General features: G+C 37.3%; 1 protein-coding gene across 10 annotated transcripts in view; it reads left to right on the top strand.

The window, feature by feature from the left end:
• The window catches only part of RAPGEF2 (Rap guanine nucleotide exchange factor 2), a 195,216-nt gene that overhangs the window by 107,315 nt on the left and 66,127 nt on the right, over positions 1-21,774 (top strand). For 4 of the 10 annotated variants that reach the window (XM_056350378.1, XM_056350218.1, XM_056349977.1 and 1 more), the window contains exon 7: positions 501-518. The exons of 3 other annotated variants lie outside the window; for them this stretch is intronic. In XM_056350378.1, coding sequence (XP_056206353.1) covers positions 501-518 — 18 coding nt within the window. Of the gene's footprint in view, positions 1-500; positions 519-16,971; positions 17,092-21,774 lie in introns of those variants that run through there. 3 more of the 10 variants (XM_056350538.1, XM_056350617.1, XM_056350671.1) reach the window with 2 other exon arrangements.

Genomic DNA, 21,774 nt, shown 5'->3' with positions numbered 1-21,774 from the left:
GGTTTAGGTTTTCAGGTACATGAGTTTCAAATTAATAAAGCTGCTTTGATAGCTCCTCAAAATCTTCACAAAATATGTAATTTTCTTAGGTTTTGGTTTACCCTAAATCTGTAGTTACTATGTAGAATGATTATTTTTTTTTTTTTTTTTTGGTCTTGGGTATATTATTAATGCTTTATTTGCAGTAGTCTCCGAATGCTTTTCTTCAGAAAGTTCAAAGTATTTTCTGAAGGAGTTCTACATCTTTCTGAAAACGTATGCAAAATGTAGAGCTTTAAATGAAGTTGCTAGGCCATGCTTTCCAAGAATAAAAAATTAAATGCAGTACTCTCAGTTGTGGCATGGCTTTATGCAATAGAGTCAGCTTGTAGGAGATGGTGGACCCTCATTAACACAAATTTAACATTATCTTCATAGTGGTGGAATGTACTATGGCATGTCTGATAATGTTCATCTTTTCCTTTCCTCCTATATGGCATTCATTTCATTTTGGCTCACAGGAATGCACTAAACCTCAGGTATTGTAACTTACTGTGTATGGTCCCCTAAAAATTTACTTGTGGGTATGCAGTGTGATATCATAATTCTGATGCAATGTTATGACTAAAATTGCCTCCTAGCCTTTGCTTTGATACTTGAGCAGTCTCACTATGATATAAAAATATTAATGTCAGCGTGGAATCTGGTGACAGTATGTCTCTTGCCCAGCTTGACTGACCTTTCTTCCTTGCTTTGACATCCTGTGATTTTATACAAAATGGAGCAGAGTAAGCTAAAGGTATATATAAAATATTTACTATTTGACAAGACACTACTGGGGTATCTCTTCCATAATCTTAATCTTTTATTTTGATTTAAAAAATAGGCCTGTCACTGTTGAGTACCTGTATGTCAGTAGAACAGGGAAATGGAGTGTGACAAGATGAGCACCAAAGAAGTAACAAAAAGTTTTTGTTAGCTGGAAACTTGCAAGGATGCTTCTTGCTTGTCTTCCATTCTGATGATGTGTACTGATTCGGTATAAAGAAGCAGGATTTTGTAGGTTCCTATCAAAGTATGTGTAAATGGCCATTATTTGAAACACAGGTTTGCCAAGCTGGGGAGAGAAGTGTTCCCAAGTAGTCGAGTATCTTGGAATGGTACCAAACCAAACAAAACAATAGAAGCTTTACCTGACATTGGATCTCAAATGCAGTTGTAGTAATCTGTAGATCTCAGTGGCATCTTTTAAACTTAACTTGTATTTGTAATTGCATTTGTCCATGCCAAAGTGGGAAAATACTAAGCATCTACCAAATACAATGTTTGATAAGAATGTGTCTTGTCAAACTGTTAAATGTCTCCACTGTTACACTTGAGAAATCTTTTTATGATAGAGCTGCAAACAAATAAAAACCTGTTCTTTTTAGCTTTCAAAATTCTTTCTTTACTCAAGCATTACTTTGGTTAATTCTTCTGATATTTTGTCAGGAAATGCATTTATTTTGAATAAAGTTCCTTCTGTGTCACATTGTTCAATTAATTTTTTAAGACTTAGAGGGTTCAAATTTCATTGGGGTTCCAGTATTGTAGACAAGTGACTTCTGTGCTGAAATGCTCACTTTCTTCGGTATGCGTGGTGCCTCTAGGAACAGTTTCTTACCTTCAGACTAGTGCTCACCAGTTCTTCAGTGGAATGATCCTGAGTAACCTATGCTTACTGAAATATTACATCCAAGAGTGATAACATGCTTCTCAAATTATGATAGGAATTTGAAATACTTTGCAGTATTTTGATAACTCACCCTAGTGCTTGAAGGGCTGTTTGAAGTGAAATCTAATGTTGAATCTTGTAGATGTTACTTTTTGAATAAGTGTTGCTGATTTCTAGGGTGAGGAAAAGAGAAACCTCTTAATGTCTAGAAATAAAATAAATGTGTGTTATCAGGCTGATAAAATGGCATCTTTTTTGCCACCAAATGGTGGTAGTTTAGTAAAATGGATCTGTTCTTTTTCAGGGAAGAAGAAAAATCCTGATAAGTTTAGGGTGAGCTGTTCTTACTTGAATCTGGAAAACCTTGTTCAGATTTTTTGGATAGAATATTTTTGCTTTTGTTTCTAATGAGCCAGAAACTGTCTTTAACTAGTTTAGTGTTAACATCACTTTACTTAATAATAGAAATTGGATTTTAACTTCTGGGTGTGGATATTCTTTCTGTGTGTATCTGTACTTAAGGCTACTTAATGTTCTCAGTGAAAGGCCCTTGTTTTGAGTGACTTGACTGAAAGAGCACGGACTCTTTCTCCTGAGAATTTATGTGGCTTTTCTTTGGCTTTAGGCTGATTTTTCTTCTTCTTTTAACTTTAAAATAGAGTAGTTAGCTATGGAGTAAATTTAAAAAGTGTAGACTTGCTTGTAATATCATACTGCTGATAAACTTTGTGGGTGCTTCTGTGCACCTGTGAAGAATTGGTCATGCCCAGTCTTGAGTGTGGCTGAGCATGTTAATCATGTATATCATGCGTGACGTGTTTAGTGTAAATGAACAGAAGTTTGTAAAAGAAAAATAACTGTCCAAAATAAGATGCTGTTTGTAAGTAGCATAGAGGTTGCAAGTAGTAATTTGCAGCTCCTTGGTTTGTGATAGTCTCCTGTGCTTTAGACTTGGTATGTAAACTGAGATGTGGGCTTTTACTTGTTGTACCCGTAGCCTTTGCTTTGCTAAAGGCAAAATATCAGCGCTTACTGAGGAATATTTAGAGAGGTGCAGGCAGGCCTGTAGATAAAATGCTGAGGCACCTGTGATTAGCCCTAAGCAGCAAGTGTGGTGTGTGGCTTTTTCCTCTGTGAGAATCTGTCCAGATTTGAATTAGTTAACAGGCTTATGAAAATTGCTACTAGTGCATCTTCAGCTGGGCTTTTTAAAACCAGCTGCTAAAATCCCTGCAAAAGGTCTCTCTGCCTTTCTTATCCCATTGAGCTTGAGATTCACATGAGGTGACAATCCGTTTATCCGGTGTCAGAAAGAAAAGAGCAGTGGGCACGGAGCCATCAATAAAGCCGGCTTCTTCCCCAAGTTACAAGCATGTAACAATTTTATCCTCACACGCTGTGCTGTGGAGAGCCAGTCATCATCAGGCCAATGGGTTAAGGGCAAGCAAGTATTGTCCTGGATTTTGTTTGAAGGAGGTGACTGAAAATTTGAATGAGAAGAGGACTGGAAATGAAACCATGTCTAATGTGTCTGTGTCAAGTCTCATCTGCAGCCATGACTCCCTGAAAAAATGAGGGTTTTTTCTAGCTTTTTTAGTTGGTTTTTTTTTTAAGTATTAGAACGTGCTTACTTGTTCAGTAGCAAATTGCAGAAACCTTGCTGCTTGCCCTTATCTTCTCTTATAACTAGTAGTGCAAAGCATTGGCAAAGTAGCCTTTTTTTCCTGATAACATTTGCATTCGTGCTGTCTGCTGAAAGTCTAAAATTCCTGGATTGACAATTTATGTTCAGATTGTTCTGTTTTATGAAACAAATTTGCCTTTTCCTTTGCCTGCAAAATTACATTTTAAAAATCAACTAAGCTGTTGTATGTCGTATTTCTACATTTAGGAAGGATTTTTTTAAAAATATGAATTTTTGAATTTTTTGTGCCTGAATTTGATGCAGAAGCCAGGTTGTTTTCCTTTTTTCAGTCTGTGTGGCTACTGAAGTGATGTGGAAGTTTACAAGGTGACAAGCGGTGTTTGCTTGTGGTTAGTATAATAGATGAGAATTAAAAAAAAAATAATCTCTTCTAGGACTTTGTTACAGATGTCCAGTATAATTTGGAATGAAACTTAATGTTAAAACCCAGCATAATACAATTAGTTCTCTGCATGTATATTTATGTTTATGTTGTACAATACATATTGCTGGATGTCTTTCAATGGACCACTACGAATGATCATGAAATACCTCACATGCTTGCTGCTTAACGATTTGGCCTTTACAATATTGTGATATACCTTGATATAATGTATTCCTGTTAGTGCATTGTATTCTATGTAGTAAATTGATGTCAATATTGTAGTGTACTTAGTCATCTTCATTACATATAGAATGTCAGTGATTTTAGTTAGAATCAGGGGAAACAGTTGTCAGATACCCCCTCTACAAGCAATTAATTTAAAGGAATACTGTCAAATCTTTCAAGCCTGTAAATAGCTGCAGCTTTTAATGTTCCTGATGATTTTTAGGATTATCTAGCACTTTCATTCTAATACAAGTTCACTTAATAAAACAAAAAACAAACCACAGAATCAGTTGAGTATTCATGTTTAAAAAAAATCACATTGAAAAAAATTAGGAAAATTATTTGATAGGGCAGCAAACAAGGAGATGTGGACACACTGAAAGCCTGACTTATATAAAGGTATAAAAGATATGGAGAGGTTGTGGGGGAAAAGCAGTTTTTAAACATCCTTGACCTTGGAAGTGTTACACAAATCTATTTACAAAGGAAAAAAGGCACAAGAAAACCTACTGGAGGTCCTAGTCAGCTACATTTGGTCATCAAAAATGTTTGGGGAAGCAGGATGTTTGAGGGTTTTGGCTTCAGAGGCTTCTATGAGTTATGGCAGCTGAGCCTATTTAAAAAGATTAATTTTTGAACGTGATGTTAACTTAGTTCTCCCCCAGACAGAAGAAAAAATGTGAAGAGCAAGGAGAAAGGAAGCTGAGATGGTTCTGTTATGTGGTGTATGAAAATGAAAGCCAAAAGATCACCTCACTTAATGACTCCAATTTTTATTTATGTTCTTGGTTATGAAAGAAATTAGTTTAAGTAATATAAGCAGAGAAATGGTAATTCAAAACATGATTGTACACATCTAAATTTACAGTGTGTTGTACAGTGTTACAGTACAATGGGATGTAGCATCGTAACTAAGGGTGCATTAATCACACGTTTGCACACATAATATGCGTTTGCTCAAACAAATTTGTCTCTAGTGATAACAAATTCAGTATGAAATAATTTGTTCAATATTTCTAGTATTTATATTTAAAGTAAAATAGTATTGCTTGTTTTATTAAAAGAAAGGGGCTAATTCTTAATATTGTCAAGTGCAAGCATCCTTTTACCAGGAAGGGTATTTAGTTATTTTGTTCATTTACAAAACTCAGTATGCAGTTTCAAAAGCAACTGTTTTTATTATTCCATGGAAGTGATAATCTGCTCATGACTTGGAGTGAGATTGATGTGTACATCATACTAGGAAGTAATACAAAATGCTAAACAGATATGTGGTTTGTACATGTAATATTTGAACACATGCAATAATACTAATTTCTGAAGTGTGTGACTGTTATATATGCAGGTGTATTTTGAAATGAGACACTGCAAAAGTTGTGGGGTAATCTTATCTGAAAAATGAAATAATGATTTGGCCAGTTCCTGTTAACCATTTTTTATGTAGAAGTTGGCTGTTTCTTGATGGGAAAATCCACTGGTAATGTTATATTGACAATATGTAATTCCCGTCCCTGTGTTCTGTGTTTTGTGGCAAAACACAACCTTTTTTTTTGCCACGTGGCTGTGTTGTGAGGGACTATTATATTTAAAGTTATGTATTATTGCTAATATATGAGCAATGCTATCATTTTATTTTCTGTGGCACCCGAAGCAGAACAAAATTGTTAGTTCATCATCCTTTTAGTAATGTCTACTGGCAAGCTAATGCAAAATTAATGACATGCAGTGTGTTATTTACTCAGCTTGCAGCTTCTGTCAGAGGGTGTCTATTTTTGTATATTACATCACCCCTGCTGTAGAACTCATATGTCCATTGGGATTTACTGTTCTTCTATTCCCTTTGGAAGGGCTCACATTGGTGTCATAACTGGATTTGTAATTGTGGTTGGATTTGGAAATTCAAAGAGAAACATTGAAGCTATGCAGTATTTTCTGCAACTGAAGTGTCAGTAATATTACTGAGTTTCTTTTTTTTAGATACTTTATTGTCACTATGTCCTGTCTACAGCTTTCAGAGTTGCCAATACTTTATGACCACACATAGGTGAAACTCTGGTTAGTAATAGCATTGATTTTCCAGAGTATTGTGAGTTTTTTGCTGTTACTGACTTGTGATGTGCTCTTTTATATTATGTAAAAGATTGCTTTCCTGAGCTGTAGGGTATAAAACTAAATGTCATCAAAGCAGAAAGTTGTTCATGCAGCTGAAAAATGAATTTTTCATAACTCTTTTCTTAACTGATCGCTGTATAATGTAACTAAATACAAATATTGAATTTCCACCACTTAAACTTGATTGGAGCTGAGGAGGATTGAACAACCAGACACATACACGTGTTCTTAAATATTTCTTAAATAGGATATCCTCATTAGCATAAGAGGATGATGTTTATTTAGAAACAATGTTTGCATATAAAGTGCATATAGGGAAATGTGATTTGCCTATGCATTTATTTGTAGAATACCAATACAGCTCCTTTTAACACTGGCATCTCTATACAGGTGAGCATCAGGAATGATAGTTCTAATGTGGGCATTTGTCCACTAAAGTATGGAAAGAAGCTGTCGGTTCATTTTTTCCCAAGCATCTGAGCCACTGTTATATGAGCTGTGCTTGACATAGTGACTTGAAGATAATGCGATTAGTATTTGGTGTCAGTCTTCCCACAAAAGATTCTGTTTCTGAGTACTTTTAGTAGTGCTTTTGTATTTGATTTGAATAATTTAAAATTACCATTTTGATGACTGAATTTCAAGGCTTTAAAAAATTAATAGAAGTAGTAGTTTAAATATCCTGAGCAACTAAGGAAGTGTGTATAGAATGGAGGTAGGGGAAAGACAGAATATTCTGAGTTCCAGGAAGGCCGGCAGCGTCCTGGCTGGTGGCTGAAACGGTGTGGCCAGCGGGGCAAGGGCAGTGACCGTCCCCCTGCGCTCGGCACTGGTGAGGCCGCACCTCAGGTACCGAGTTCAGGTTTGGGCCCCTCGCTGCAAGAGGGACAGGGAGGTGCTGGAGCGTGTCCAGGGACGGGCAGCGAGGCTGGTGGGGGGTCTGGAGCACAAGTCTTGTCAGGGGCAGCTGAGGGAACTGGGGTGTTTAGTCTTGAGCAAAGGAGGCTGAGGGGAGACCTCACCGTGCTCTTCAGCCGCCTGAATAGAGGTTGTCGTGAGGTGAGTGTCAGTGTCTTCTCCCAGATAACAAGTGTCCTCCAAGGACAAGAGGAAACAGCCTCAGATTGTGCCAGGGGAGGTTTAGATTGGAGATTAGGAATATTTTCTTCACTGAAAGGGCTTTTTTTTGTTAAGCATTGGAACAGGCTGCCCAGGCAAGTGGTTGAGCCACTGTCCCTGGAGGTATTTAAAAAGATGCATAATGTGCTGTTTAAGGGCATGGTTTAGTGGTGGACTTGGCAGTGTTAGGTTAACAGTTGGAGTTGATGATTTTAAAGGTCCTTTTCAACATAAATGATTCTATGTTTCTAAGTGCAGAAAGTGAGTTATTCTTTCACTTTTTGTTTTGGATTTGCAAACACATCTTTCTTCTTGGGCAACTGGCATATGTCAGTTTCTCACTGGTCTTGCAGTTACCAGTTGTGAAAGGGGGAAAAAAAAAAAGCAAGACTGTTTTTCCATATTTTGAGATATTGATGTTATAGTCATGTCTGAAGGCTCCACCAAAGACTGGAACCTATTCCAACACATTTAAACATGAACCTTTCATGACGAGTTTTGGTGCATGAGTATCAAATGAGTTTGAGATGAGGAAGGAGGAAATTAAAGGCAATACAAGAATTTAGTAATAAAACAAGAATGGTAACCTGCAACTCCTGGCTTCTAGTCTGGTCATGATCTTAAACAGTAATCTGTGAAAGTAAATTAGAACTACATTGTGCATATCTCGTTTAACATAGCTTGGATTTTCACGTGTTTGAAGCTTTGTGCTACTTGTAACTCTTGCTGTGTGGAAGTAATGCTTTAATTTCTATTTGTGAATTTTTTCAAGATACTTTTAAACAAAAAGTGCCAAAAGTCTCTAAAACTAAACACTTCAGAGTCAGATATCAAAAATGTGCTGAAGGAAGGAGTAAAGAAGTTGACCAAGGTCTCAGGATAGAACTTTGAGGTTGTGTCTGTCATAGTAGTTTAGTGATGGTGGGTTCTTGGACTAAAAGAGAGGGATGTGCTTTGGCTTCTCTAAAAGTTGTGTTTGTTTAAAGTGAAGAAGGTACAGTTTTTGCAACTGTGTTTGCACATGCAACCTAATTCTGTTTCTAAGCTTTTAGTTGAGACTTGGCAGCCCAATTTGCAGATACCAGGCTTCTCTCAAAGTGCTGTCACAGCTGCTAATGGAGATGCAGCAATGTCCATCATACTTACCAGGTAGTCTTAGTTTTAATAATTTAGCAAGGATTTGTCTTGGCCAAAGGTGCTGGTTAGGAAAAAAGGTGGAATAATTTATTTAAAAACTACTAAGTCTGAGATAAAATCTTCTAATGTGTGAACCCATTTTACTTCATTGGGTAGATGTGTGTATTACCGCACCCTGGCTAGTCCTGCTCAGTGTAGATGCTGTTGTCCATGTTTGTGTGTTCCAGTAGGTGACAGTTCAGTTCAGGGGGGCTAACAAGTCCTGAGTAAAGTAAGGTAGTTACCTTGGATTTTCCACAAGGTTTATGTGTAAATTCTTTCCCTGTCCTTCACTGCCCTGTTAACATGAAATGAAGTTATTCTTAGATATGAGGCTAAGCACCCGTGAGTCCTTTTTAAATTCCTGGTTTTTACACATCTCTGATTGAAACTTTTTTTTTTTTTTTTTGTATAATGAAAAAACTTCTATTGTTTTATGTAAGGTCGAGTCAAAGTGTTGGCATTCTGTTGTATGAGTAATAGGTATAGGGAGCTGGGCTCTAGTTTTGAGTGGTTAGCCTTAATTATCTTTGAGTTTTCAGATAGCAAGATTTTGACATGCACCTTGAACAGCTGACAGGTGTTACGGGTACTGTTGATGTGCTTTCACTCTTACATTATTTGTATATATGTTTCTGTGTATGCATGTGGTAAAACACAAACTATTTTACCTTTTCTTCTTTTCACTGAATTATATTTTCTGTATTACTCTTGACTGTTGTAATTTGGTGAGTATAAAGGCCAGCAGCTAACTGGTTTTAAAGTCTGCAAATGATCCATGGTGCACAAAAGATCATCTTAATAGTAAGCATGCTGACAGCTTTTCCGACAGTAATCTTGGAATACAAAAAATGAAGAATCAAATTATTAGGGAGACTCAATCTGGTAGGTGCACTTCTACCTAATTTTATTTAACACAGCTATATTTGTTCTTGTAATTGTAAGAGGAAAATGTGGTGTTAAATTTGCAAAGTGGGGCATACATCAGTTAATGGTAGTTGGCTCCCTGAATTAATTGACTGGGAAAGAGAAGAGGGAAAGCACATTTCTTAGCATTTTATATTAATTTCTCTTTATTTGAAGGATGTGATGTTGCATTTTGACTTTTTTCCTATCTGAAACCAATTTGGTTCATTTTTCTTGATGATTATTTTTAAAAGTAAGGGACAACTGCAGTTGCATGGGGTTTGCTACTGATAAAAGTGAAAGGTCTGGATAAATTATTTCGGTACAGTTGCTAGAGCCAGGGCACAAAGCTTTCAAGATGTGTTAGTGCATGGTGCGTTACACAAGGGAGGATGTGCATGGGCGTGAGGAGAGAGCTCTCCAAAAAGAAAATGATCTTATGCTGGTAAACTGTTTTTAGTGTTGATTTTAATTGGGAACCCCTGGAGTAGTCTCTTCGGAAAGTCTCCCTGGATAAGATTGTGGCTGGAGACAAAAACAACAGTTACTTCCTTCCAACAGGCAATTGAAGTGAATGAAAATCCTCTGTAACAGCAACTGGCCCTTTCAAAGTTAAACTTCCTCAAAATACCAGAGAGAAGTAGTTAGTCTCCTCAGGAGATGTCCAAACAAACATTCAACAAGGTGGACAGAAAGGACTCAGCATCACCTACGAAGTAAAAATGGCACAGAGTTTCCACCATTGTTTGGGGAATTCAGAAACCTAACAGCAAACTGGAGGTTTTCAGCCAGTCCTGTCTATTTTTGCACCTTAAACATAGTGACAGGAGTTTCAGATTCTCCCTTAAATCTTGTAAGTAAGTTCAAGGAAAACCGTTAGAAAGCGTATCGTATTTGCTTAAAGCAAAAATACTCCCCCTCCACTACTGCCAGAATCTGCCAATGAATAAAAAACCCAACAAAAACCAACAGAACAAAACAACTAGCATTTAGAGAAGACTGCAAAACCCAGGTTTTTGCTTGTTGTTAATTTACTAATATTTTACACTAAAACATTAAATAATTGTTCCCCTGCCTTGGGTGGTCTCAGATACATTCATTTCCATGCCAGAACAATCACCCTTGTGATTCAAATGTGTCAGCATATTTCAGGTAACAGGATTCAATGGGGCTGGTAAACAACATAATGGTCTAGAATTTGGGTAGCTGAGTGACCTCGGAAAAATCCCTGAGTTTTATTCATACCTTTTAAGAATGCAGCAGTAGGATACACATGAAAGAGGTGTGCAGTTATCCAGGCTCCAGAGAGTTTTCCTGAATTATTATACAGTGAAGAACATGAAATTTTGGGGGTGCTTCACGTGAATGAAGAATTTGTCCCTGGTTTCTTGCTGTGAAATTAGTATGGACACAATGATATTTAGGGTTTTGTGTTCTTGTTATGTTTTTCTTTCAAGATAGTAAGGCTATTTTATCTCAGTAGTGAACACTGTCCCCAGTAGGTATGGATGTCAAGCTATTGTTTATCTGGTAAAGAGGCCTTGCTAGTCCTATATGCCTGATATCATAATACTTGATCTCAGAGAGTGTTTGCTTTTTTGTTTTCATGCTTTTTTCACAGTTTAAAAGCAGAAAGCATGTTCTTGGGTTTAATAAACACGTTATCTTAAATTCTTGTCCTTACACCAAAGTGAGAAAATTTTATGAGTATCAGGAAAAACTTAATCTGTCCTGTCAGACTACATTTTTTCAACTCCCGAAGTACTGAAATAGTTAAGGAAACTAATCTGTGACCATTCTGCCAATTGAAGTAATTAATATCTCAAATTTTAATGTCTAATTTTTAACATTTAATAATGATAATATGTACTTCTAAGCCATGTTATGTGCATTAGGCTTGTGTAAGTAATAACTCTTTGCTTTATGTAAAAAACACAGTTTTAAATGTATGTTTTTACATAACAAGTCAGTTAAACATCACAGAAAGTTTGGTTTTTACATACATACTAAATAGGATACTGATCTTGCAAGTAAAATTTAATTGGACCTTTTAAGTGTTGCAGGAACGCAAAAGATATGTTGATTTTTTTTTTTCTCTTTTTAAAAGTATTGTCAGATTTAAAGCATGAATAAATACGGAATCTAGAGAAAAGTTTGGGTGCTCTGTTACTGTGGTGAGGCTTTGCTCAAGTTGGTTTTGTAGGCTAGATTAGATACTCTGGAAATGGGACATCTTGTCACATTTGGGGTGTGTATCCATCAGGTATAGGTTTCCTTCGTGTCCGTCCTCACATAATCGTCATATACAAGAGAACTCGATGGCAAGTATTTTAAATGAATCCTATAGCTTGCCCCTATTTTAAGATGGATGGCATGTAAAGAGAAAGTTTGCTGTACTGAAAACAGAGCTGTGCACAGAAGGTGACAAATGAGTCTGCCATCAAAGGGAAGATTGACAGACTATGGCACATCTACCCAGCTGAGGCAGCAGCCTGACTGCTCGGGGCTTGTCATTATTTTAAAGATCTGGATTATAGATTCATCTGCAGCAGCAGCTCAACAGAAGGGCATTTGTTCAAATGGTCTGTAACATTAGTAAACATGTTGTCAAAACAGCACACGTAGCTCCATTGTAACTGTTGCTTTGGTGTTGCCAGTGGTGTGGTGAGCATCGTTATAGTGATGTTAATGCCACAGCTTTACAAATGAAAATAAGTATTTCAAATGCTATTACTTTATCCATGAGTTTTGGCCAAAGTGGTATTTTAGTCATAGGAATTCGCCTTAGATAATTTTCCTTTATTCAACAGAGTTTTGTTTCAAGTTCTCAAGAAAATGCAAGTAGGACAGGTGTGCCTGGACCACGCCATGTCTGTGTCATGCTGATAAACAGGAAGTCACTTGCATGAAAGTGGGTCATATGGCCAGAGATTTAAATTACTGGCAGTAAATTTGCCAAAATACATTAGAATAAGACTTTCATATCGTATGTGGCATAGAAATACATTGCAGCGTTTGGAGTGAATTATTGTTCCAGGCTTTTGCTGGTTTCAGTTGATGTTTTTAAATCTGATGGGAGCATCAAGTTGTTATTTGGTGATCTCTCTCCTAAGGCTAGTGGGGGGGAGAGAGCATCAGCATCATGGAGTTCAGAAGCACGCTCCTGGGAGCTTGATGGTAGTGTGTCGAATAGCCTTTATCTTAAAATTCAGTTTTAAATCTACATTTCTTTCCAAATGAGGAGGGCAGAGGGGAAGGCAAGATACGTTTGCCTTAATTTCCTTAAAATTATGCACTCCTTTCTTGCACTTTTCAATGTAGCTGTCTATATTCCACCTACACAACTGTGTAGTATCTGTGTAATAGTCCCTTTGCTGTGAATGTTTTTGGGACACACAAGGCGATTGTGGCTTTTTTGCCTTATTCCTTGGTCTTTGTTTCTATTTCTTTGACTTCCTTCCCCCATTTTCTAGCGACGGTAGTCATGAAGTGGCAGTAAATTTGGTGACCTTACAGTGTTCTGTTGCCTTTTGCCTACATTTTTGAACATGAAGGAAATGATACTTTACATTGTGTTTACAGGGAAGGGGAAAATGTGCTGATAACTTTTTTTTTTTAGGTGCTTCAGGAAAAGAATGGTTTCTGTGTACGTAATCTTTATAAAATTTTAAGTACTCCTGTAAATAACTGTGAGTTAAGGTGACTGCTCAAAATCGAAGATTTGAGGTAATCTATTGTTGCAGCATTTGTCATTAACCTAGAAAGGTTTAATACTGTAAGCAGCATTGTTGACACTGTTTAGCAGAATAATACCCATGTGAGATTACGTTCTAGAATGTGAAATAGTTGAGAGACATTACAAATGGTACATGCTGCTGGGATCTCTACCAATTTTTACTTTGAATTCAGAACTACTGTGTATGAATCCTGAGGGTAGTCCAAAGATGTCCTAACATTTGTAGTTACTTTTGAAAGGGATTTTTTAAACATTCTTTTCTGTGACTCATAAAGAGATGCCAGCTTTCTTATAAATGCAGTATTTTGAAAGCATCTGGAAATAGCTCATCATGTCCAATTACTGCACATCAGGTTTATTAACATCTCACTTTAATCACCTAAAAGCATTTGTGAAAATGTCTTGCTTTTTTCAAACTTTAAGCAAGGAGTTCTTACATGGATTTTGAAATAAAAGTGAACACAAAGTTGCAATTAGGTTTTGTATAAACTTTTCATACTTGTTGGTGACAGAAACTTTCCAGGACATATTGTTCTGGTGTCTTACACTGATCTAAATTCTATTCGTTCTTCACTAAAAGATAAAACGTCTCACTGAACTTCTGCTTTATTTTTTTTTTAATATATATAAAATATAATCTATATGTAATTATTTTCTGAACTGGTAATGGGCAGTGATGTGATTTTTCCGCATCACTGTACCTCAGAAGTGGTGGCAGTTGCGGAGGGAGGAGTAGGGAAATGGAATCAACCATTTATTTCTTTAAATTGGTTTGACTCAGAAATTGCCTGTAAGTGGTGCTTTCTTCGCCTAATTACATAAATATCACTTTTCCATTTTGAATATAAAGAGGCTTTTTTTCTATGAAGAAAATCACCAAGTTTTTGTCAGTCTGATGCATGTGAATGTCAATTAGACTTTGTTATGTTGATTTAACTTTTGGATTCATGTGTGAAGTGCTAAGCTAATTTTCTAACAGGCAAGTAGAAGTGTATAGTAGTCACCAGCGTAAGTATTAAGGAAGTGTTTCATGGCATCATCGTCTGGAATTTTTGACTTTCATTACTGTTTTAATGGTTTTATTGATGTTTTCGTATTACTCTTCAAGGCTTGTGCCACAGAAACTTATGTTAGATTTTGGTTGGAAATAGCAACAAATGCAGAGTAAGATGAGTGTTGATAGTTACGTATGTAATGGAGTTCAGAAAGTGGTGTGCTCCCTTCCTACGCTGGATTTTTTTCCTGACATGAGTGTAAAACACCACACTCAAATTCTGCTTGTGGTGTTAACCACAAGGCCACCGAATCAAACTCAAGAGGATTTAAATTGCTTTGTCAACAAGTAATATTTTTTAAATTTTGTACTAGCTAGTGAGGGTTTGTTTAAGCTTCCTAGAATGAGTAACTTCTGCTCTCTGGTCAGCACTTAATCAGAAAATTGATTGCACTCATCATAAGACTGTTTTACAAGGCTTAAGCATAATTTTCAAACATTTTAAAATCATCTGTTTGTTCCACTGGCACATTGCAAAGACTTTTAAAAACTCTAAACCCATTTTTTAATTCAATCATTTAAAGAATAACTTACCTTTTAGCATAGTCTAGAAGACCAAGGGCACAAGTGCCATTAAACTCTCATAAATGTAAAAATATTAAATTTAAAGTGTGCTGTGTATGAAACTGTGCCCTTAGAATAACTATGCAAAAAATAGACCAGATATTTCAGGATCTTTTCTTGCTTTACTAGAATTCATTTCCACTAATTTTTATAGCCTCATTTACTAGCAGTCATTGTCAGTGCCGAAAGAAATCACTGTGTAACGAACTGAACTCATTATCAGTGGACATGTTATTCTGGGGGAAGGCAGCTGCAGTTTGTATGACGTAGTATTCATTTATTTCCTGTGTGTTTATGCCTGTGTAACAACTGTTGGTCTTTTTTTTATTATAATTGTTCTTGTGGGGGGTGGGAAAAAAGACACTTTGAAGTTACTTTATGAACAGACGGTCTCTTATTTTAAAGAATGTATTGTAAACGTGTTATAGAGAACTGTGCTGAAGTTGAAACCTAATGGAAGAGTGGCATGTTCCTGTTTGCCCTGGCTTGGTGTCTCCTGTTTCAAGCGGCGTGAATTCGTGGCACTTAAGACGTACGTCATATAGGGCTGACAATTAGTTTGCTGCTTGAGTACGTTCCCCGGTGCGTTTCAGCTCCTCTGCAGTATGATGCTAGTGTAACAGAAGTGGTGTAGTGTAAATGGGAGTGACTGGGGAAATTTCTGAGTTTCAGATATAATTACAGTCAGAGAGGAGAATTATAAAAGCCATATGTATGTCAATCTCTTCCAGATCTCGCATCTTCTTTAGTTTTTAGTGGAATTTGTGTATTCGGTGTGTGAGAAGAAGCCAAAGGTATATTCAGACAGGCATTAAATGATGTGCTGAGGGTTTCTGGACATTTACCTGCCATAGCCCTTGGGCATATGTGGCCTGCGTAGTGGCAAAGCTGCTGAAAATCTGGGAGAGCTCATCAAGTGCACTCTTTATAAATACTTGATAACAATGTTTACAGCTCTGCATCAGCAGTCTTTTGGGTGCGGGAAAAGGGGAGGTGATGTCAACCCCTCTGCTTTATCCTCACCTTCGTTGAAAGTGTTCGGTTCAGGATCTGGCGAGGTAAACGTGGGTCCTTATTCCTACCCTGACTTCAGTGATACTCTTGGGAGCCAGCAGGGAACGGATCCCTCCCCTCTGGGGCTGCCTGGATCTCCAGAGGCTGATACCAGATACAGGCAAGAGCATGCTGCTTTATCTGCATTGTCCATCTCTACCTTAATGAGTGAAATGGTTAAGTATCGGAGGGGGCGAGCCTCGAGGAATGTGTCTTCCATTTGACTTGAATATTTCGGTGGATAAAGGGAGAGGGAGGGAGAGGAGAGGGAGAGAGAGAGAGAGAGAGAAATCCACTTACATCACTCGAACTGCATTGAGTGTGTGCCTGTGTGCAGGTTAAGAGACAGACTACAGTGTCTTTGCTTTCTGCAGGAAGCAGCAATGCCGTTTGTATCCTAAGAGGAATTTTTTATTTAGAAAAGGAAGCATTCTTTCTACCCAGGAAATGGCTTTCCTTGTGCGTTGCTATGCCAACTGCCTGCAGCCATGGTCTTCCAAAGTAAGCACAATAACGTAATTATATTGGCGTATTGCATTCAGACTCATGATTCTCTGGGCTTGTGTGTGCGTGTGTGTGGAACTGTGTTGTGTTTTTGTTGCTGACTCTTCGGGCACTAGACATGCTTGTCTTGATTGCGAAGAACAGGCATCATAAAATTAAATGTCCATCAATGTCATGCTGCTAAGATTAATTGTGCAAACTTGGTTAGCTGAGTGGAACAGAGATCACTGGTCACTACTCTGTCAGCATCATTAGCAGCCAGGGGAGGAGGTCCCTATTCCCGTGCTCTGCCCTGATTTTGGGGGAGTGGAGGGTAGTGGTGGAGGGGGGAGGCTGCGTATGCGAGTGTGTGTGATTGCAAATGAAACAGGAGTATTAACAATGCTGGGCTGAATGCTGGAGGCTGGTTCCTGCACCCTGACTAATATAATACTCTATTAAGCCTTTCTGAGGGAGTCTCTGTGCAGTCAGCCATTTTAGCTTTTTTCCTCCTTTTTCTTTTCTTCCCATTCCTCAGGCTCAGGGAATGGTTTTGTTCCCTTGCATGAACGCTGGATACGTAGGGTTTCATCAGGCTCTGTACGTCCTGACATGCTTAGACTTCCAGTGTTGCAAAAATGGAGACTAACGCTGTCGTTTGGATTGCTGCTCTGCACTACAAGTGCAAGGGGGGTTTTGAGCTTACCAGTAGTGACACTTTTAGCTCCAGCTTGGTTCCCCCCCGTCCCTCTTTTTAATTTAATGCTGTAGATGGTGACTTGCCATCCATAAGAAATTGGTACATGATGTGTAAATTCAGTTCAGCTTATGTTTCTTCATTATGAAACCACTTGCAATCCCAGCTAACCATGGAGTTATGGGCCAGCAGGAGAAACACTCAGTAAGTATTGCAAATTCTGCTTGTTCTATCAATAACCTGTCACGGGCAAACTGCATGAGATTGAAACTGCTTGTCGTCCTGCGCACGGGCGTTCCTGCTTGTGAATTTAATAGCGGGTTTCAAGGGAAAGCTGTACCTGAAGTGGCATTAGAGTCAGTGGCTCTATTTAAGACTGTTTTTAGCTTAGAAAAGGCAACTCAGTAGGCTCTTTCTGAATGTTTTATTTCCTGGAAAAATGCTGACATGCTTTCATTGGGCAAGAAGCTATGAGCATACAGTTAGAATCTTTGTGCATTTTAAAACTTTAAGGAAATATTCAAGCTGTAGGAGAAGTGATATAATTGTAGGTGGTGATAAGAGTAGATTTATTCAGTCTACTGTGTGGTACTAGTGTGCTGTTGCTTTGTAGCATGGCATTTAACATCTGTGATATGCTTATGCTGAAAATGCAGAAACTGTTAGTAAAACATGGAATGAACAAAAGGCGTTAAGTACTGATGCTTTCTAATTGATCCCATGAGTCAGCTACACCTTTTGTCATGCTTTAATCCCATAGGCTGCCTGTGTTTATTGTTTGGGAAAAATGCATTCATAAGCAGACGAGCAAACATTATTTAACAAGGCCTCAGGTGTCAGGAATTAGAAATTGAGGTTTTGCGTGATAAAAAGATTCTAGAAGTATAGATTCTAGAAGTATAGTTAACACAGTTAAATCATGCTAGATTTTATATGGTTCAATATAATGTCAATCTTACAATTTGTTTCTTGAAAAGATATTTTTTATGTATATCGTCCGTGCATACTATGTGTTAGAATGTGTATGGGAATGTGTTCAGTATGTTCAGCATATACAGCTAAAAATGGTAAATACTGGGAAGATGTGGTAGCAGGAACTTTTTAAAGGAAGAACATTTTCTTCAAAAATTCAATTTTGATTGTGCAGAAATACAGAAACTAGTCTAGAAACATTTCAGAATGTGCCTAGTGAATTTTTCTTAGGCATGTAGCAGGCATACCAGTTTCTTGTTATAGACTGTTTTGTTCCTTTCCCTTCTTCTAAATGACATTCTAAGTATAAAGGAGTTCATGTTACCAAATCATTTGGTGTTGATGAAATATTTAGAACTTAACCTTTTTTAAAAAATTCTCCTTTCCTCCTGACAGTCAAGTACTGAAGAAACTGAAGTAGAATAGGATACCTTCAATTTGCAAATAGGAATAGAATGAGAAAGCTGTATATGTGTTGGTTTCTCCTGCTCTTTCTGCTCTGCAAAGAATCTTGATGAAAAGTTCTAGATTACTTCTGGTAACACAGCAAGTCTAACCGATATAAAGTATTTGCTGATTGATAAAGAAAAAAATTAACCTGGCATTTTAGAGACTTTACATTACAAGCTCTGTCACATTGTATTTGTATTAGAGTTAATTAAATCACAGAGATAAATTTCACTCTCTGGGCCAAAATGTAGGAATAGTAGAAGGGAAAGGGTCAAGGTATTGCTTTACAAGAAAATTAGTTTACCTTAAGAAATGTCCGCATACATGTAGGAGAAAGAAATCATATTTTCCATGGGGCTGCCACGCAATTACAGATTTTGCATGAACAAAATATTTAGTTTAGAGTTTATATAGAAGTTTAAAATGCAACTGTTAAGACATGATGTAGCTCAGCGAAAAACACCACTTTGGCAATGAAACTTTCCATGCTTGCTTTCCAGGTAGAGGTTATTTTGCATGGAAAATCGGACTGAAAGATGTGAATTCTTGGTAGAGAGGGAAGGCAAGCTTGGAGTTTCAAGGTTTACAGACTTGCTTTGCCTAAAAGGAAAACTTATTGAATTAATAATTTTTGGTGATGAGTCATTTTTATGTTAATATGTTCCCAGAATCCTGAATTTTTTATTGATATCTGCCTTGATCTTATTTCAAGGGGAGAGCCTTAATTACTTCTGTCACATCCCCTCCGAGAGGCTCACAGCTTAATTTGCTGGGACAATCTGGATTTGAGTGCAAAAATCTCGTGTGCAAGGTTTCACAAAATTCTGTGAATGAATTTTAGTGATACTGTTAAATCTTAATTTCACACTAGTTTATTTAGGGAGTGAGCAACATGATTTAAATCAACTGTTTGGTGATCATTATGGTGAAAACAGAGGAAAAGTGAAAAATTCTGTTGCATTTCCTAGATTATTTAATATAAGAAATAAAATGAGCAGCATCAATCGAGTGTACTGGTCCTACATGCCTCATTTAGTAAATTGGAAGAGTTTGAAGCAGTGCTACAGATACCTGTCTGAAGGTGGTGTTGATCTGTGGGTGATGTTCCTTGAGGCACAGCTGTTGTCATCTGCCAAACAAGGAGTAAAAGTATGCTTTGGATGAAAGATGGCAGAGAACTGAAAGCTGGATTGTTGCCAGAGTAGTTCTGCTTAGTTCTTGTATTTCACGTACTTCACCAGATTTCATTTATTTTGGTACATTCATTCTGTCTGGCTGTGTCCTTGCTCGTTTTAATAGTCCTCTCAGCTACCTTTGTAGTGCTTTCATGATAATTTTCCTAATCTCAAATGTCAGGACACTGATGTTTCAAAAATGATGAGTGATGTTTCAAAAAATGCTGCTTTGTGGATGTTGAAACAACAATCTCTTGAGAAGCTTCACACATCACATCTTGTACCTGTGCTATGGGAAAAAAATCACATGAAGGTCGAGTGCATGAAGGTTCCCACGGTAGGCTCGGGCCTTCTAAAATGTTATCTATCTATCTCATTTCTCCTTTTTCCTTGTATGTGTGGTTTGTAGGGACTTTACTCAAGGTAATTTTTAAAAAACAACTGAAAAAATTACTGACAGGTATAATGGCTTTTAAAAATGTGACTTGAGATGCATAGTTCTTTCATGCCTGTATAATAATGAGTTGCAGAGTACATTCAAATGACTTACGCACAACCTTTAAGAAAGTGTAAGTTACATTTTTACTTCAGGTATTATTGAAATAAAATCTTCTAATAAAGGATACGTTTCACTGCCAGCACAGTGACTGTCCTTGAGTGATCACGTAGGTGCTGCAGTCATTGATGTGCTTGGCCTGTCTTGATTTACTGAAAAATATTGAAAGCAATAGGTCAAATATTTGCCTTGTTTTTACCATATTTTAATACACAAAGATTTGTGGCTCTGTGCTATGGGCCCCCTCACTCCCAGGAATGAGAAGGAAATGGGTGGTATTTTAAGGAAATGTCTTGAGTGGTAATTGTTCAAATATGGTTATTTTAGTTTGATGTGTAGCAAGAGTGTTGGTTGGTATGCTTTCCTAAGAAACCTAGCACTACACAGAATAAGCATGATTTTCTGTTACTGGAAGAGATCATCAATATTGTCTTATAACTCAATAAATGTAATCTGGGACAGTTATTTGACCTTTGAGTGAGCATCATGCAGCACTAATAAGATATGGGGAAGAGAGGTGTGATGTGATCAGGTGGCTATGCTTGGTAAGCTCCTATATGTTTTTATATATATATACACATGTATTTATACCTCTTTCTGGGAAAAAAAAAAATGCATGAAAAAGAACTCCAGCTAGGTAGTAACCTATTAGCTACTGTAGTTGCTGATGGTTGTGATTTTGTTCATGTTAATGAACTGCATTGCACTGGGACTTGACAGATTTTTTTTTTCTGTTGTTGTTAAGCACCTTTATTTTTATCACTTACTGAAACCGGATTTATGGTTTGGCCCCTTCTGATTATTCCTTTCCTTTTGATTTGTATATTTTAAAAAAAAAATCCTCCCTGAAGACCAATAAAGGAGTTGTGGATTTTTCATGTGATTAGGAATAGTGTTTCACCTCTTCATAGATGCATTATGATACAGTCTTTAATTACATGTCCACCTATATTCCACAAGATTGATCTCAAGATGGATAGTGCAGGTTTAATGAACAGTTGTTTGATATTTTGGACTAACTTAATTGCACAGAAGGCCAGGTTATGTTTATGGTGTGCTATTCAAGTCCTACTCGGAAGATGAAAGCATTAATTATTTTTGTTTCTTCTGTATCTTTTTAAGGTGTTTGTAACTACAGTGTTCATGCAATTCATTAAAGTGTGTGTGTGTGTGGCATTATCTTAAGCTTTCATGTAGCAATGCCAAAGCTAATCTTTGGCAAAAAGTAAGGGCAGAATTTTGAGAACTTAAGATGTTTATTCCTCAGCATAGCTAGGCCTAAGGAATTGTTCAAAGTGTGGATTTTGTTACTTCAGTTTTCTGTGTACTGGCCCAGTGCAGGCACCCACAGACTAATGATCATCTTAAAGGTTGATTTTAAGTGACTTGCCTGGCATCCTACCAGGTATCTGTGGTAAAGCCTGGATAAAATCCTGTTCTCCAGGACAACATTTAACTGCCGATTTTCTCAAAAGCTTATAAATTGCAAAATTTGGGTCATTTCATAGGAATGACAGTGAATGCATTAGTGACCTGTAGAGATGGCAGTGAAAGCATCCTTGGCACGTAGGAGATGTCCTGCCATCTTTCTGTTACTGTTTCAAGGCCTGGGGATTGCACGACATATTTAAGAGAAAAACAAACAAAAACCCCCCACACCATAAAAGCCACCATCTGTATGTGTAGTGTGTGTGTGTGCACAGAACTGCTTTCTCTACCTTCTTAAGAAGTAGC

This window comes from Falco biarmicus, chromosome 1 (genome assembly GCF_023638135.1).
Source record: "Falco biarmicus isolate bFalBia1 chromosome 1, bFalBia1.pri, whole genome shotgun sequence".
Classification (NCBI taxonomy): Eukaryota; Metazoa; Chordata; class Aves; order Falconiformes; family Falconidae; genus Falco; species Falco biarmicus.
Note: the sequence above shows the minus strand (reverse complement) of the source record. Positions and strands in the feature narration are given on the sequence as shown.